This window comes from Dermacentor variabilis, chromosome 6, assembly GCF_050947875.1.
Source record: "Dermacentor variabilis isolate Ectoservices chromosome 6, ASM5094787v1, whole genome shotgun sequence".
NCBI lineage: Eukaryota > Metazoa > Arthropoda > Arachnida > Ixodida > Ixodidae > Dermacentor > Dermacentor variabilis.
In genome coordinates, this window is record NC_134573.1 from 167,145,848 (window position 1) to 167,164,130 (window position 18,283).

At 42.9% G+C, this 18,283-nt stretch overlaps 2 protein-coding genes across 3 annotated transcripts in view; both read left to right on the forward strand.

Annotated features, from left to right (window-relative positions):
• The first annotated feature begins 1,026 nt into the window (after positions 1 to 1,026).
• Positions 1,027 to 11,099, forward strand: LOC142585689 (transmembrane protein 39A-B). Its single transcript, XM_075696640.1, has 5 exons — positions 1,027 to 1,452; positions 2,293 to 2,721; positions 3,263 to 3,425; positions 5,863 to 6,098; positions 8,097 to 11,099. Exons 1-5 carry the CDS (start codon positions 1,376 to 1,378, stop codon positions 8,449 to 8,451), a joined length of 1,260 nt encoding a protein of 419 aa, XP_075552755.1. The 5' UTR covers positions 1,027 to 1,375; the 3' UTR covers positions 8,452 to 11,099.
• Positions 11,100 to 12,042: 943 nt separating this feature from the next.
• ArgRS-m (arginyl-tRNA synthetase, mitochondrial) overlaps positions 12,043 to 18,283 on the forward strand; it is a 31,104-nt gene continuing 24,863 nt past the window's right edge. Inside the window, exons 1-8 of one of the 2 annotated variants that reach the window (XM_075696651.1) lie at positions 12,043 to 12,255; positions 12,306 to 12,403; positions 12,497 to 12,596; positions 13,146 to 13,214; positions 13,555 to 13,762; positions 17,134 to 17,210; positions 17,595 to 17,679; positions 17,734 to 17,807. In XM_075696651.1, coding sequence (XP_075552766.1) covers positions 12,220 to 12,255; positions 12,306 to 12,403; positions 12,497 to 12,596; positions 13,146 to 13,214; positions 13,555 to 13,762; positions 17,134 to 17,210; positions 17,595 to 17,679; positions 17,734 to 17,807 — 747 coding nt within the window. In that variant the 5' untranslated portion in view covers positions 12,043 to 12,219. Of the gene's footprint in view, positions 12,256 to 12,305; positions 12,404 to 12,490; positions 12,597 to 13,145; positions 13,215 to 13,554; positions 13,763 to 17,133; positions 17,211 to 17,594; positions 17,680 to 17,733; positions 17,808 to 18,283 lie in introns of both variants that reach the window. The other variant, XM_075696650.1, reaches the window with a different exon arrangement.

Here is an 18,283-nt window from a genome sequence, read left to right on the forward strand (position 1 = left end):
AGAATGTAGTGTAAGGTAGTAGTATATGGTTAACGTAGTGTATTATTTCAGCACAAACCCATTTATCCTTCATTTTCTAACTTTTTATTTTCTTCACTTGTATTACGTACGTACCGGCTTGTACCGGTCGGTGCAGATGACAATCGTTACGTGTCTTTTGCAGAAGTAGGTCTATAGGACTAATTATTCGACGTTGCTGAGAGGCTCATTTGGTTCATTTTAACAACGTTTTCCAAAATGTGAACGCTTGAAACTCGGAGCTTCTTCTAACGACATGCCTATACACGCTTTATATATATACATATATATAGTATATATTATATATACCGCTATAATATATTTAGTTGTCGTGCATAGTCAAGCCCTCGCACAAGATGAGCGAAATTTCGAACAGAAAGGTAAACATGTAGCACTATGTTAACGCAGCTGCCACACGCCGATGTCAGTGGTATCTTTCACCTAAAATATACCGAAAGCTTGTTGTGGAGCAATATTTTTGCTTCTCGAAAACTTACGCCGCTGTAATTCGTGGTACGCGCACCAATGACTTTATAGGAGTATTGACGCATATGTTTAAGTGTTTTAGAAACTATACCAGTACGCATTCCTCACTTAGCACGACACTTAGCAAGTCTTGAGGTTCAAGAACAGTTATAAGATATTTTAATTTGGTAAAATGTCGGTCCCGAAATGCCAAACCTGGCAGCATCGACATTATCGGAATGTCATGATATATAACAAAACTTGCTAACTTTGTGACCGGCAGCCGCACGACTGATCGCAGGACGGAGCGACTTCATGACGCACCTACTTCCTCAGTACCGAAACCGAAACTTGTTTGTAACAACAATAATTTGTTTACGGTGCTCTAACCCTTACTGGTGTTTTTATATTGTTGAAATATTAACTTGATTAAAAAATAAAAATAAAGAAATGTAATGTCAGTACTCGTTTGCTGCAATCGCTTTCGCCAGCACAGAAACTGAAACTACAAGAAATTGACCACAGCGCCATTCCTCGGAACCTTTTTCATAGTGTCGCGAAAGCCGCATAAGCACAAAACATCTATGGACTAAACGTGACAAAACTGACAAATCGACGAAACTTGTGGCGTGTGTTCTGTTGTATTTCGGGGTGTTTAGTGTGCACAGCGTGATCAGTGTGTTGTCGCCGGATAGGCTGGGTTTCTGCGGTGCACTCGATGGAGCATGTGCCCGTGGCAACTATTTCAACAGATAAAACTTGTAATGGACTTGCTTGGTTTAGCGAGACGTCCGCAATGTCAACGATGGTTACCGAAAGCTGGGAGTGAAGAACTGTTGTGACGGCCAGCTGTTGGCTACTATTGCATGTTCTCTACAATCGTGGACAGAAAATGACCCGAGTTACAAATTCCCGTCGAAACTTCGCAAAGTCGGGTGCAAGTAAAGCTGTGATACCGACAGATGACAGGTAGCTGAATTCCCGTTTCATTCATGCATCATTCATTTTCATGTGTGGAGTCATACGATTGCACGTGCGTATTTTGTGCCGGTAAATTGGTGCTAGTGCATTTTATTTGATGAAATCGGCTGTGAGAAATTCGAATGTACACTGTGCTCATATGAAATAGAAACCATACTTACGATTAGAGCCGATAAAATTCCTTTTTTAGACTTCAGTACAGAATTTAAGTGTGCACGAGACACAGGTTTCCGAAATTAGCGAAGTATACAAAATAGAAAGAACGCGGCGATGCAACGTGTGTGTGTGTGTGTGTGTGTGTGTGTGTGTGTGTGTGTGTGTGCGTGCGTGGGTGTGCGTGCGTGCGTGTGTGTGTGTTTTATTGTAGCGGTGAACTTTTCCTCAGGCGTCTTTTGTATACATGTGCTCATGCGGCCGCATAGGCATGGTAGGCTGCACGCGCAGGGCGGAGCGGCACTTAGCTTGCGTGAGTGCTTTTGACGCCTTGAGCATCTCAAGGCGTCACTATCTACTCGACGGAAAGCGCCGTTACTTAAATGAAAAGATGCAATGCCTCTCCCACTTGAGTAGTCACAAGAAGAGGAGAAAGTGCACATTTGCTATCGTTCACATAATTTACTTTTCGACTATTGTATAATATCTGACTCGGGGCATTCCGGGCGTTCTTCCCCATGTTCCTCGTAATGTGAAAATTTCGTCCTGATTTTTGCTTCCTTGCTTGTTACAAATATGAAACCAAGCAGTGGCTATAGTGTAAGCAGCCTTACTGGCAGCAGTCTCGTTCATCTTAATTCCATTTACTGAGGTGCTGCCATTTGGGACACGCAGGGCAGGACTGAACCAGGAGGGGCCTTCAAGCCTAGCACGGCACATCCAGCTGCCTGAGCTGCCCGTGGATGGTGATCTTGCGTTTGAGGCACAAGCAGCGCTCTTTGCTGTGGTGTTGCTGGTGTGCCAGCAACTGCAGCTGCACCGAGCAGCCTGGTGGCTGCCACATGCACACCAAGACCAGGCACTGCACTATGAACTGGTGGAGCCGCACGCGGCTGCTCTGAGCCTGGCGATCATGTGCCACCCGCTGCCTGCGGCCTTTGCCCAGCGAGTGCTGGCAGCCCTGCTGCCCACCAGCTGGCAGCCCCGTGCCACAGCTGTGTGCCGAGGGGCCACGTTGATGGCCACTGCAGGGCTCGTGGCTTGGGCCGCCTTTCACGTGTGTTGCAAGCATGGCATTTTCAGCGTCCTGTGCCTTGCCTACCCGTTAGTAGTACCTTGTCTCCTGGTGCCTTTTGCGAGCGAGATTTTTCGGACAGCCATATGCAGTGTAAATGAAATTAGTGGCACGCCATGAGCTTCAAGTTCACCTCACCAGATAAACTTTAGCTCTGCTATTGTTGATGCTGTTTTATTGTGCAAAGACATGGCTAACTATGATGAGCGCACAGTTTTCTTTCTGTAGCCATTGAATCATTTTCATGCCTAACTGAATAGCTTTAGTCACTTGACATGAAAGCAGATTTTGCTCTACAGCAAAGATTGCTAACACTTCGCATCGATGAGAATGTCGTTTTACTGAAGTCTTATTGCACCTACATAATGAACTCACTGAATGGCTTCTGATCTTACATTGCCTTTTGCCATTTTCCTTTTTTCTTTTTTTTTTTGTTCACTTTACTCTGTGGCCAGTCGTTACAAGCTATGCCTTCAGCCACTGAGCTGTTTATAAAATGGTGCTTGACTGTCAAGTCAAGCCTGTGCTTGACTGTTTGTCTCTCTCTGCTTTTGTGTTAACATGGTGCAGGGGGGTTATTCACGTGGTGCTATTTGGGCCCCGGCCAGGACTAATACGCGAGTGGCCTATGCCTGTGGCACACATATGTTCTTCAGTGCCAGCTGAAGTGAGGGCTGAGGTGGAGCGCCACAAGCATGACTTCAATGAGCGACTCAAGCGCTGCCTCTTCCAGGTATATTCTAGCAGATCATGATTTCCTATTATGGTCCCCGATGAAATTGACAATATTAACTAGGGGTAGGTGAATATTCGAAGTTCTGAATCGATTAGTACACACAAACTATTCATATTCAAAAAGGAACTATTCAGTATTTTTGAATATTAAAAACTGGTCAAATGTTTCACAAGAACCGAATGTTAAAGGCTGGTCACTGCCCTCCATCTGCTATACAAAGTATCAAAAATCAGAAGCAAGTTAACGACAGAAGTTTTAAAAGCTATGCAGAAACACAATGGGGATTACAAGCTTTATTTTCTGCTATGTTACGGAACCCTACATTAAAACCTGCAATTTTTTCTTATAGTCTGCCATTTAGTGATTCAGGTAGTCTAGTTATGTAGCAGTTTTATCTAAATCTGGGATTTTTCCTTGCTATGGGCCCTTTTACGTGTGTCTACAGCATACAAGACTTTCAGTAGTTTTCTATTTCTTCTTTTCCACAACTTCTGATCATTTTTCGGTAACCATTTATTTAGTGTATTGGAAAGCTAGTCATACAGCTGTCATTATTTCTTAGAAAGCTTGGTTGCTGGTAAGAAGCTATTTGTGCAATTCTTTTTAATAGCATTTAGTTACCTTGCATTTAAAACTGACCTTTTGTCCCTTATAGTTAGCTGACTTTTGTGCACTAGCCAGGGGTACCTAATTATACTGAAATAAACATTCCTGCTGTAAATAAATGTTTGCGTTTAACTGTTTGATTCTATATTCAATACTTACTATTTGTATTCGATTCGTATTTGAAGAAACTTATATTCACCCGCCTCTAGTATTAACAAACAAATACAAAAAAATTTCATATGTACTGCACAACCACTCTAGCACGTGTTTCATAGGATTGCAGTAGTAGGATGCCGTAGGCCAGGAAATGTATTGTGTTTACGTTTATGTTTTTATAATATTGTGGAATGTTTCAGCGAGGTTGTGCTATACATGAAATGGCCTTTTCAATGTGCAATTTTCCAGCCAGAGATGTTGGTTACAGTTTTGTTTCAAATTGTTGTTTCTATTGCCACTAAAATAGTTTTTTTCAATATGCTAGACCCACATATGCCATGCGGCCACTCCTGTGCACATGTCAAGCTGCACCCTTTTGTATGATGCCCCCCAGACCCTACTGTGCAATTATACCTCGTTATAAACACATTGCTTGTTTAGACATGGCATTTATTGCTGCACAACAAAGTGTTATTCCTTTTGTATCAGGTCTCTTTGAAAAACTTTTGTTTTGTAACTCACTCTCATTATAAGGTATGATACAAAAGTTACATAAATAGGGATAAACTACCTCAGAAAGGCTGGTCTAGATTTTGATAGGTGGACCTATCTTTTCCATAAGCCTTTGACAAAGATAGGTCCACCTATCGAAACCTAGACCAGCTTTTCTGAGGCACTTTATCCCTGTTTATGTAACTTTTATACCACAGTACGCTAGTTCATCGGTCTGCCCCATTCTTAATTTTGGATTTCTCATTGTAAGGTGTTACTTAATGAATGCTGACAGGTTCATGCTCAAGTGTGCATGCAAAATTATACATTCTTATTTATTTTTCTTGCTTGTTTTCTGATCAGCTGCTTTATCCTTGACACTGTACTACATTCCACAGGTTGTTTGCAGTACTGTATAAGCTGGAAGACCGCTTAGCCAGTCAGAAGGCCAAAGGCCCCTCGAGATGTGTTCATCCATGCCATGTCGTCTGCTCAGCATCGTATGCTCAGTTGCTGCTGAATTGGCAGTATACAGCATGCATATGCAAAGGTCCTAACATGGCACACATCACTGTAACATGTCATGCACCAAGTAAAAACAAAACCACCCAGTTCCACCATTAATCGTACAGTGACGCCTGGGACTGTATTCCACTGACGCCTGTACACGCCTCACACTTTCGGCAGTGCTTCAAACAACTTGCGAGATGAAGTAAAGGAACTATTATCATGAAGAGTATAAAGGTTATGGCATTAGTTCTTGGCTCTGAGGTATCTTAAGGCAACCAAAATTTCAATTGCTTCACTGTGGTGGAACCAGTTTCATGTGCTGGGATGCCATAAAGTGCAGACTGGTCTATTCCTTCAAAAATCCCAACTCTATAGATCAGTAGATGTTATATTCTGCTGCTGATTGTGAAGCCGTGGGTTCGATTCCCTGTCGCAATGGCCATATTCCTATGGGTGTAGAACACAAAAACGCTCGTGTACCATGCTTTGGGTGCACAAGAAACCCAAATGATCAGAATTAATCCGTATTGTCCGTCTACTGCAGTTTACCTCATAATCCACTGCGCAGTTTCAAGACGTTAAACCCAGGAATGTTATTCTTCCAAAAGTGTTTATATATTGTTTCTGCTTGTACATTGCGAGTGTAGAATAATTTTATCGGCAATTGCAGGCACTGCTAGTGACATACTATGCGGCCCTACAGCCGTGCTGCTTTGTGCCGCCATCTCTGCATCTGGAGCCCTGGGCCCTTGCCCAGCATGGCTTGCTGGCTTGGCTGGCTGCTTTGACGCTGCATGCTTCACGCCTGTTCCCACCACGTTACCTGGATTCACTGCACAGGGCCGCACTGCATTTGGGACGCTGGCGCCGCCTTGAGGCCCGTCATGTCCATGCCCCACATCATCTGTGAGTGCACACGTGATTGCCTGTGCCACATGTTTACCTTGAATTTCAGAAAACTAGAAATTATTTCTGTAAGTCTGAATTGGTGCTAAAGGGCCCCTGGCACTGCCTTTTACGAAAGGTGTAGACCATGCCTTGTATTAAAGCGTACATGCTTACAAATTTTGGAGGCAGGCTTTCTTTGCAACTTTTCCCTGAGGGTTGCTTTCTTGCTGACTAGACGTATGTGCCTATTCTTGGCCTATCCCGAGAATGGGGATCTGCCACTGTGATGCAAAGGGGGTGGAAGCCTTAAGCATGTTTATGTAGGTAGTGTGTGTCCTATGCCTCTCACCAACATGCGTCCCCCGACAAGCACCATACATGGCCTTCATCTTCATGTCATTCACTGCCATTGCTACTTTTCTAACTCTAACAAGCTTTGCATCATTTAGTTTCCAACATTCTGTTGCATCTGTGGATTCTTTTCTACACTACATTTGTATTTGCATACACCTTGTTTCAAAAGAGGTCATCGATAACCATATGCTGCTACTTCCATGCCCTCGCATCCCTCCTGTCTTTTTGTCTGCACTGCACTCAACGCTGTGCACCACATCCACGTGGAGCAATGCCTACCGTGCTCTGCCCATCACCACTCCCAAGGTGTTGCATTGGCGGTAGCTCAAATTCATGCGGTCTGACTCTTTGCTGTGGCTTATCTTAGAAGCCATTTAGCATTGCTGTGGTGGTATTATTCTCTGACAGCTTTTGGCACTTCTGCCTCATCAGTGATGAGCTTTTTCTGTTTTGCTTCTGCCAGAGGCACTAATGTTTAAAGAAATTCACCAAGCAGCAATTTCTACTCTTGCAGGAAGAGCAAAAGAAAGCGACAAGTGTTAATGGACAGGCAGGCAGCCTTTTGAATGAAACTGGTCTCTACTCTGCTACTTCTGCATCACTTGCCAGCACAATATTTTTACATTATTAAGGAATGCAAATAAAAGCAGTAGCAGATTGCCTTAATTGAAAAAATTGTGGAAATTGCTCACAATTGCTTACTAGTAAATGAAAAAATGGCCCAAACAAAAGTAAGCAGTAGTTTTTTATTTGTAAAGTGCAGTTATTGAAAATGGCATGTTGATTGAAAGGGAATTAAAGACGAAAAATTCTGAACCCTAACTATAGCATACAGGAGCAATGCACCTTTTGTTCCCACACAGTTGCACATGATTGGGAAGGTTTGTTAGTGCTAGATTGTGCATAATCAGAGGGAATTTATGGGGCATCACTTTAAGCAATGACATGTGCACAGATTTGTTTTTTATGTCTGTATTTGTCTGTGAAAAGAACGCCATAATACTTCCCTGTAATCACTAAAGCTAAAGGAGGTGGCAGGCATGCACAGTGGTGATGTTGATTTATTGGTATATTTTAATATTTTCATTGCCCTGATATTCCTCATGACCCCGTTTCAAAGCAGAGCCTTTTTTGTCGACCTCCCCACGATTTGGCATGTCGTGGTGGTGACAGTTGTTGTATGTCTTGCCTAATAAAAGCTGCTTCTCAATAAAAAAAATAATAAACAAAGGGAAAAAAGAAGGAAATTGCATGTTGATGGTCAGTTTTAAAGCCTGTTCCCCTACATTCCCTTTACATTGTTAAAATGAATGCCAGCCAACTGTTCCAGCTTAATATGCTACGAAATGCTATGCTTTTTTTTTTATGCCTGAGCAAGTGCTGATCTTGCTGCAGTGACTCAGTGGCTCTGACATTCTGATACTGAGCCCTAGGTTATGGGTTCAACTACAAGCTGCAGCAGCTGTATTCTGATGTAGGTGTAATGCAAAGACACTTGGGTATTAAATGTTGAATGCACCTTAGCTGAGATGGTCAAGACTATTCTGTAGCTCTCCACTGCAGCATCTATCATAGCCACTGTGCTGCTTTAGGTTAAACTCGGTCCATCAATAAATCAATCGATCACTCAGTCAATCAGCAACCGTTGATCTTGTGTCGCAGGTGGTCCGACACAGTGCTGTGGCCCCAGAATAACCTGGTGAAGCACAGCCGGGAGTTCTTTCGTGCGGAGGGGGTCAGCAACGCTGCAGAGCCGGGCCACCCATGGCATGGCCGTTTCTATGGTCTGTTCCGCAGCCCCGCTGTGGTGGTTGGGGGAGCGCTCGCACTGCAGGCAGCTCAGCTGCTCTTCCTGCTTTACCTCCTGGCCAGTTCGTCAGAGTGGCATCGGCTGCTTACAGCCAGTCTACTCGTGTTGCTCAATGCCCTGACCCTCTTCAAACTAGCGCGTCAATATCTAGTCCTTGACAAAGTCTATCATGCGGAGCGCCTGCTGCACGAGCGGCTTGCCTCCTGAGTTTGTCCCTTAGTTAGGGTGGTTCCTGGTTCTGTTTCTGTTGGACCAAGCTTGTCTTGCATTACTTGGTTGGCCCACAATCTCTCAGAATGATGAATGCATGCAGCAAGTGAGTGCTGCATGCGTTCGCTGTAGACGAGAGCCTATAGTAAGAGTGCACTGTGCACTCTTATTGTAGGCTCTCGTCCACGTGAAGGTTGAAGATACTTATTCAAGTTGAAGACGAGCAAGAAATGCTTACAGACAAAGCTATGAGAAGCAATGAGCCGTGTAAAGCAGAAGACAAGTTACAAATGACTAATCCTACCAAATGCATCCAACGAAGCCCTAGAAGATTTCATTGAGTTCCAACAGTCGGATATGTTGCACATTGTATTGGATGCTAGCTTGTACCTTGTGTCTCCTGCTTAGTGTTCCTAATGGACTTGGTAAGTATGGCCATCCTGGCTCAGGTTGCAGCAAATGCTAAGACACATGTATATGTAACATGAGGCTGTGTTTAGCATAAGTACGCTGCTCTAAGCTTTTCAAGATCTCAAGCTATTGTGCAGGGCCAAAAATTTAGAAACCAAAGCTTGTATTCATGTAGCGCTTCATTAAATAGAGCGCTTCATGGGAACAGGGACTCCATAATGATAAAAAACAGAACTGAACGAAAAACAGGTCTTACGATTGAAATAATTTGTGAATTCAGGTTCAAGTTTATTTTCGTGTGCATTTGTTAAGGTTTGCTCAATTAGGTATGGAGCCTAGAACCAGCTTAAAACTTGCTATTTGTCCAACATGGCGAATGATGCTCTATGCAAGGTTTCTCTTAAGTTCAAATCTCATTTCAATGGACACTGATGATACACATTAAGTCAAGCTGAAGTGACCAGTTATTGCTCCAACTTGTCCAAAGAATCACACTTATTGAGAACAGGACTTTAGGAAAAAATAGGACAAACATTGGACAGTATTGCCACTGCCTCAGTGAAAATGTGGTACGGACTCTCAAGATGTAGCATGTCCCATCATAAACATAATAAATTGTAAACAGTCACTGTCAATGATAAAGGTGCATGGAATTTCAGTGTGAAAGAAAACACAGTTTAGGCAATTTCGTTGGATATTTCTCATTCATTTGTTCATTGTTCATTTTGTGATTTTGTTCATTGCTCATTCCCATCATATCTTTGTTGTTGATGTTTTCTTCTTGAGGTCAAATCATTTTTAGCACTTGCATTCATTGCATTTTCCATTAGTGAAGATGGGGACGACCATTTCCAGACGCCTTTGTTGACTTTGTACACTTGCTGGGCATTCTTAGTTCAAGGTTGGCAATAAAATTTTATTATTAATGACATCTTTAATGACAAAATGTGCATTTTTTATCAAGAAGAACCTGTCCCATTCATTACTTAGATTAAAGAGTGGATTACGATGAAAGGCAGCAGTGTACAGAGTACCTTATGGCTTTAAGGTCACCTACAAATCATGAAACATTTGTTCCACCTCAAACGAAATTTCATGTCCAGAGTGATGCCAAAATTCATTGAAATTGCAAAAAAAAAAATTATCTTCTAAAAGATTATTTTGTAATTGCCTATTCACAGCTTTTCAGGGTCCATGAGATAACAACAATCAACAACATGAAAGCGGGTATACTACTTAGTGTATACAGTTAGCTTGTACAGTGACCTGCAATTTTATTTTATCTTTAAGAGAAGGTATTGCAGTTTTCACTTGTTTTTGCTCAAATTTTGTAGCAAGATTGCATTTGTTATCCACATTGTTCTGTAAAGCACTCATTGTCTTTACTTGCCTAGTTCATATATGCAAGGTGAAGAGACAACATTGAACATGTTTCCAAATCTTTTCATTGGAGGAGCAGGCTGGTTACAAAGACGCGCACTGGTTCAGTGCTCATTTACAAATAAGGGTCTGGGCAAGCCTGGTAGACAGTGATGCTAACTATTCTATCAAATGTTTCAAACCAAAAGATGCAATTGTGTTGCTAAATTTGGGCAAAAGCAAAGCAACTGTATATAAAATTTTTTGAAATTGTTGGAATAAAAACACTAATGGCAATAAAGGTTACCAGCATAGCCTCACACTTCTGCAGAGTTGTGCGGTTTTGAGAAATCGCAGATGGATGCACTGGAACTTCTCATTTGTACTAATTTGTGCATGAATACCGTGGTGTGTGGCAGCATGGTTCAATTACTGTTATGTGCTGCTTGAACATGTCATCACCAAGGTATTAGGGTACTGGTTATAGTTTCCTCTCACATGTTTAAAGGTGCTCAAACATACAACACAGATTTCATTCCATTTGTTGGGCACTGACTGGATGGTTTCTGCTATGTCGCACATTCAAAAATGTAATATTGAGATACTGATGGCCATATACGATGTTGCATTAAAGAATTGCTGCTGAGAATGCTGTGCTTGCGTTGTCTTTCTTCCTCGAAACATTTTGCACTTGTCGCCTTATGACCAAACCCATGACACCCACTAAGTAAGATGGTTTGGTGAGCACAAGCATGATGTCAGTCTGATGTCCCATCCCTTAGTCAATATGATGATGGTTGTCCGTTTATTGAAGGTGATGTATTTATTACTGCAGCTGTTGAACACTACAATAAAATATGTTTGTGGAATAATTATTTCCCTGTGTCATCTTTGTACCAAGCTTGGTTTAGCTTAAGTCAAATGTGGTTTAACTTGATGCATTATATCTGCATTTTTTTTCTTGGAAGTGCAACTTTACAGACCACCAGTTGTGTTGGCGCATATTTTATGTTGAATATATATGCAATACCTCTAAACGTAGCATTCTTAGAGATATTTTGCTCTTAGAGGATGTGCACAATACTTTGGCATTGTACACATAATGAGTGCTGTTATTCAGTCAACTTGTTTGAGCTTAGATTTAAATGCAATTTCACGAGTGCACATGGTAAACTCCTGGCTTCAGTACATCCTAAAGCTGCAGGTTAGCATGCAAATACTCAACAATGTTTGCTGCTATGTAATGCGCTTTTTTACAGCCATGGCGTACTCTTGGGTACGCCATGGCAATTATATGCAATTATTATTATATGCATATTATTATATGCAATAATAATATGCAATTATTATGCTGAGCACGTACTAGATGTGCACAGTAGGTGCACGGCTGAGAGTGGTTCAGAGATGAAAGAAATTGCTCGAATGAAAAGGTTAGGAGGTCTCCCTGCACAATAAAAAGGTCTTCCAAGGCGACAATTGCCGACTTCGAGGCAATAATTTGAGCTTGGGCATGAATTTCTTCGCGGAGGCCAATGAAGCCACGCGAAACTATGACGGCGATAATACAAGAGAGAGAGAGATAATTTATTTGAAAGAAGGCAGATGTTGGCCTTAGTTCACGCGCTCTAGCGTGAGAAACTCTATGCCGCTAGTCTGCACAGGAGGTTCATGGTTGGTATGGCATCTGAGAATTCCAACGGCGCATTAACAATCTCTGAGGCTAAGCTACGAATCGGAGTTGCTTTGGGCGTGGTTGTCGCGGTTTTGTTTAGAACTGTTCTCTTTTTGCCCTTGACAGATAGCGCTTTGGTTCACCACAAAGCTGCTTGTAGATATAAAATATGGTCCGGTTTTGTCATAGAGTTTCGAGAAACTATAGGTTTCTCGAAACTAGACTGCATCGGCATGGCCATCAGGCCATGTGCTTTTTGGCGAGCTCGCGATGTAAACAAGCGAAACTTGTTTTGATCGCCCGTCGTTCGCTTAGCTACGGACATGGTATCGGCCCTTCGGCGAAAGATTGCTGAACAGGTATTTATGGCGCGATTGTTCCAAGGACGTCAACTAACGTAATCTTGCAGATGTGCCAGTCGGCAACTCGTCTGGCGCGGTGTCGCGATGCTGCGGAATTCTCCGTCCATCGTTTCCTTCCTCTCGTAAAGTTGAAACTGGACAAAAGGTAGGTTCTAAACAAAGAATGCTAGGATGTAATTGCGTTTCTTTATTGCTTTTTTTTTCTGAAATGCACGTTCTGTTTGATCACAAGCTGCAGCGTGCCGTTCCTGGTCGTCTCTGAATCGGAGCTTGGTGGGGCGCTTGGCATCGGTTCCGATGAGTTTAGAGGACCACTTAAAACAGATTTGGAAAATGTGGTGAGTGTATGCTTGTGCTCGACTCTTTCGTTACCCTGTTACAAATATTGTGCGAATATTGCAATTTTCGAATTCAGCAGGAACGTATGTAACCCCACACACTGTGCACGAGTTTTGGATGTCGAATTGACTACTACTACTACTGCATATAAAAAAGCTGGTGGAGGCGGAAGGGTTCTAAAAAGAACGGAATCTTTCTAAACTGACTCAACATCCTTTTCAAGTGAAAATTTGGTCTACTGGGTAGCTATAGTTAATGTACGGCAATATTGGCAATGACTGTGACACAATCTTACTTTGGGATCGAGTGACTATGAGGCATACTTATGAGTGAATGTTCGAAATTACAACACTTGGAAACAACTGGGGTGTATGTATCGTTGAATGTATCGTTCTCCACTTTCTGTCACTTTGCTGAAATATATATATATAAACAATATGATCAAACTAACGCTTCCCTTTAAATCTAAACCATGAGATAAAGCACCTTGTGGCTATCTTGGCTTAAAAGATGTCATCGCGTGACACATATGTGGGCCTATTTGGCAGCTGCCGCAGGCGATGGTGCTCGAGGCAGGTGAGCTGGCCGTGCCCATTGACCGTGCCAGATTTCTCCAGGTGAGTCAGCGCTAACCGACATATTGCTAAGAGTTCTCAACTGCTTTTATGTTTGTGGGCATGTGTGTTTGTCAGCCTTAAAGGCACTGATATTTAACGTCTGATTAAATAAGTGACGTGGCACTGAAAGGTCTACATTCTTTAGGTGGTCATACGCTTCAGCACATCACACTTAACTAAAGTTACCATGCTCGTTGAATAAACCTAGCTGCAAGTTCGTGGATTTCCTGTCTTCTTTGCTGTCATGTCAGCTTCGTTCGCGCTTTCTTAATAACCAAGAATGTTTCAAATAGCTCACCGGTGTGCATTGTCCAGCTACACTCAGGTTGCTTTGATGCAGGAATCTCTACGATCAGCCGGCTGTGCACCATGCCTTGTGCCTTCACAGCGCTTTGTGGTGGACTTCAGCTCACCCAATGTGGCCAAGCCATTCCATGTCGGCCACCTGCGCTCCACAGTACTGGGCCACAGCCTTTGCAACCTGCTGAGCTTTGCTGGGCACCATGTCACTCGGCTCAACTACCTGGGAGATTGGGGCACCCAGTGCGGTATGTGCGGTTCCACTGATGGCGCATAAGGCAGCATTGAAAAGACGCTTTCACAATCATTGTATTTTGTCAGTGCTACCTTATGGGGCTGAAACTTGGTGAATAACAAAGAAATTTGAGAAGAATTGAAGGAACGTGCAACGAGTGATGAAATGGGAAAACAATAGGTGTAACATTATGAGACAGGAACAGAGAAGTATGGATGAGAGAGGAAATGTGGATTGGTGACATCCTAGTTGAGATTAATAGATAAGACGTGAGTTGGGCAGGCCATGTAACGCATAGAGCAGATGACGGGTGGTCTGTTAAAGTGTCAGAATAGGTGCCAAAGGAAGGAAACTGCAGTCGTGGGCGGAAAGTGATATGGCAGTGTGGTGAGATTACAAAATTTGGTGGCATTGGATGGTGAACGTTGGCTAAAACAAGACAGGGGAAGTCTATAGTAAAGCCCATTGTGTACACAAAATAGGCTGATAAAGACAGTGTGGGATGTGTTGTGGCCCCACCTTGCCTTTCTGTATCTGATTATGTTCACTTTCGCGGTTACCTTTCTTGTTTCTGTGAGGTTTCTGCAAGTAGCAACCTGGTGTTGTATTCTCGTCAGCATTTTATTTCTTTGTTTCCTATGATAGCTGTTATTAGGCTCTTTGCCCCCCCCCCCCCCACACACACACTTGATATGTTGGTTTTGCCTATTGTTAATATAGCTGAATGCTTGAAAAGAATCCAGAAACTCACCTAGGTTGGTGCCCAGGTGCAGTAGTGTAATGAGCTTATCGTAGGTTTACCACAATACAGCATAATCTCAGTCATACATTTATGGAAAAGAAAATGTGAGAAAAAACATACTAACCAGGAAAACAGATGATCCAAAGTTACTAATAAATATGGCACACTCAACTGTAGCTGAAACCTTTGCGAGTCGTCAGTGTAAATGAGCCCTTATGCCTATCTGCAGATGATTATGAGGTCATGGGTTCAACTTCTGGCCATGGCAATTGCATTCTGACAGGGGCAGAAAACAGTTGTGCACTTTAAAGGGGCCCTGGACCACACCTAGAGCTTGGTGAAAAAACACAGTCTACATATAGCATACATCGCTGGGAACCTCTCAGCCAGATTTTGCAGTCATGTGAGGCTCGTGGATCTCGCAAGCAGAGTGCGAAGTCACCTTTCTCACAAACACACTCTTTTCAACAGAAGCCTGCTCCTCACTCTTTTCTAGATGCTTTATTTCGTAATATAGCAGATTCCCATACATGGCTGCTATTGGCCAATAGCTGACATAAATCAAGAAGGGTGTTTGACTCAGTATGCTTGTTCCTGCTGTTACTGTGTATATTTATTGATGTAGTTTAATAAACAGGTTGCAGTAAGCAAAAACCTTCTTTTGAATTTCTAAAAATTAATATAAATTAAATTATGAGGTTTTACATGCCAAAACCACAATCTGATTATGGGGCACACCGTAGTGAGGGACTCTGGAATAACTTGGATCACCAGGTGTTCTTCAACGTGCACCTAAATCTGAGTATACTGGTGTTTTCACAGTTCGACCCCATCAAAATGTGGCTGCCAAGGCCAAGATTTGATCCCGCGACCTCGTGCTTAGCAGCCCAATACCATAGCCGCTAAGCAACCACGGCGGGTATTAGAATCTCTGTAAGAATTACGTCTTTGGAAAGAAACCGACTATCATCTGCTCACACTTGGGCGCAGCCACCTGCATAGGAATTGAACTTTGGCCACCCTGCTTATCGGTGTTATAGCTCGTGGGCCTCACTAATTTCTACTAGTTTTGAACACTCAACCAGCCTAGAACCACGTGAAACATAAGGTCAGACCACACACACTTGCCAGCGCGCTCAGTCCTAGCTGGTGTACACCACATAGCACAGCCAGATACCAGCATATGAGTGTGAGCGCGCACTCTAGCCCTGTTGTGCACAAAGCAAATGTTGCAGTTGCATGTAGCTGCACTCTGCTACTCGTATGTAGCGTATATACTGCGGCCGCTGCGGGGTGCCACGACGAGTCCACTGACTGAGCACACTGTGGCTCGCTGAGAACAACAGTGTTTGGCGCGTTGTAGGTGCCAAAATTGGAACTACTGACATCTACGTGAACATTCAAAATCAAATTTGAACTGTGCGCCGCGGTGATGTTCAGTAGGTGGAGCATTGTGGGCACACCCTGTTCTGCCATAGCCTTCGCAGTGCAAATCATTGAAGAAGGAGCACGAGCACCGCGACACTATGTTTGATTGCCAATAACTCCACTTCTGCTGGGCGCATTGAAGAACTTTTTGCGGCAAAGTATTTCCGAAACAGTCGAATTTACCTTCAAGTGGATTTATTGACTTCGATAAGAACTGATTCCAGGCCCCTTTAAATAAACCCAGGCAATCAAAATTAATCCGGAGCCCTCCCCTACAGTACATGTCATAACTCCTGTGTTGTCTTGGGGGAATGAGCACCATCAATCAATAGATATGGCTGCCTTGTGACTGACTTGTATTTAATACCATGGTAACCACTGTGGGTGTGGGCAGGTGGGAGGGCAATGATAGCTGTGTTTATTTATAGTGATGCAGAATTCGTTGGAATTGGGTCAGGGACACTGTTAGGCTGTAAAATCTGTGAGAAGCAATTATGCATGCTGTCTTTACACACTTGAAGAAAAGAGCGCTGCAAAGACGCGGACTAAAAGAGGAACATGTACGACGGACAAGGCGCTCTTTAGTTCGCGTCTTTGTAGCACTCTTTTCTTCAAGTATGCAAAACCAACTCACCCACATCAAGCTTCTGCTGTCTTTACACACACTTACTGTTGATGCCCACTGTAGGTCTGGAAAGCATGGGCAGTCTAGTACATTGTAGATGTATTGTGATTTTCCATTGTGTATTGAAGACAGCACCTAATGTATCAGCAACCTGTGTATTAAGGGAACACTGATTTGGAAGAGAGTTTGCATGTGCTTTACACATATTTTGTATGGATTCTAAAGTTATGTTTGTGGTACATGTATAGGTCTCTGCTGTATTTTGATTTGTATGTTCTTATCAGTGGCCAAATAATGACATAGTAAATAGCATCGCAATATAGAGCAGAGGTGCCCTAGTGAGCAGAGACATAGGTATTTGAGGACCTGGATCACTATCTTGTACATGTTCGGAAAGCCGACTTTCGGTTTCGTCTCATGTGATTGTCCTGGTTGCGCCGATGTCGCAGCCTAGGCCAACCTAGGCCAATCGCGTGAAGTGAAACCGGACGTTGGCTTTTCGAATACGTACAAGATAGCAGTACTGGTTTATCTGTATAAGTGCTGCTGATGCAGGTGTCCTAGCTCCATCCTGTTCCCACTGCTGCAGGTCTTCTGATAGCTGGTTTCAACAAATATGGCAATAACAAGGAGCTCTCTAAGGATCCCCTTAAACACCTCCTTTCAGTAAGTGACCACTTCAAAAAATTTTTTTCTTGTTTTGGACTTATCTGATTATATCACAGCTGCAAATTTGAAAACTGAAATACCAGGATTAGAATGTGGAATCTTGCCTGCTGTTGCAAATTTAAAGACTCAAGTACCAGGATGAGAAAGTGGAATCTTGTGTCACCTGAGACTAGTTATGAACACAGCAGAGGTTTGCCTCAGTGATTCTCGTTTACAGCCTGAAACAACAATTGTGCCTCATACCATGTCCATTACTGGTTTAGCACAAGTTGAATTGTAAAGTACAGAGCACAGGCTTATTTGCACCAAAATTCTAACCACAAAATTGAGTTTGCGATTTCTGCTGGGGAAATGAGTCTTTCTGAACTTGCTGTTGACCAGGTCTATGTGGCTGCCAACGCAGAAGCCGAGAAGAACCCTGCGTTTCATGCTGAGGCTCTTCGAAATTTTGCTGACCTTGAAGCTGGTAAGTGCGTGAGTAGGCAAGGCCCACTGATTTTGCATGATGGTTGTCTGACAGGTCAGCAGAAGGTACTTGACCAGTGGCAACAGTGGCGGCAATTAAGCTTGGATGGCTATGGCCAGCAGTACAAGGTAAGAAGACCCTCTTTGTCGTTTATAGTAGTAGTAGTAGTAGTAGTAGTAGTGGTAGTAGTAGTAGTAGTAGTAGTAGTAGTAGTAGTAGTAGTAGTAGTAGTAGTAGTAGTAGTAGTGTAATTCTTGTATACACACACAAGAAAAACTTGGATGACGCTTAAGCTTTGCCTTTAAGAGTGGAACACGATAGCATTCAGAGACCCCTGACTGCTTTTCATGCTTCCCAGGAACTGCAGCTTATATAACATCTACCGGGAAATGCTGGCGACAAACACTATGCACGAAGGCAAGCTTTCTGGTGGAAATGTGGCCTCTTGTGTGGGTCGATCTCCTGTTATTCTTTCGCACTTTTAATGTTTCAGTCTGAGAAGAGCTAACATAAAATATATGTGCTGTCGGTGTTTTTTTTTTCCATTACATTTGTTTGTGGGCTGCCGTTCTCAAAATTTCGAGGAATAACTTTGTAAAGAATG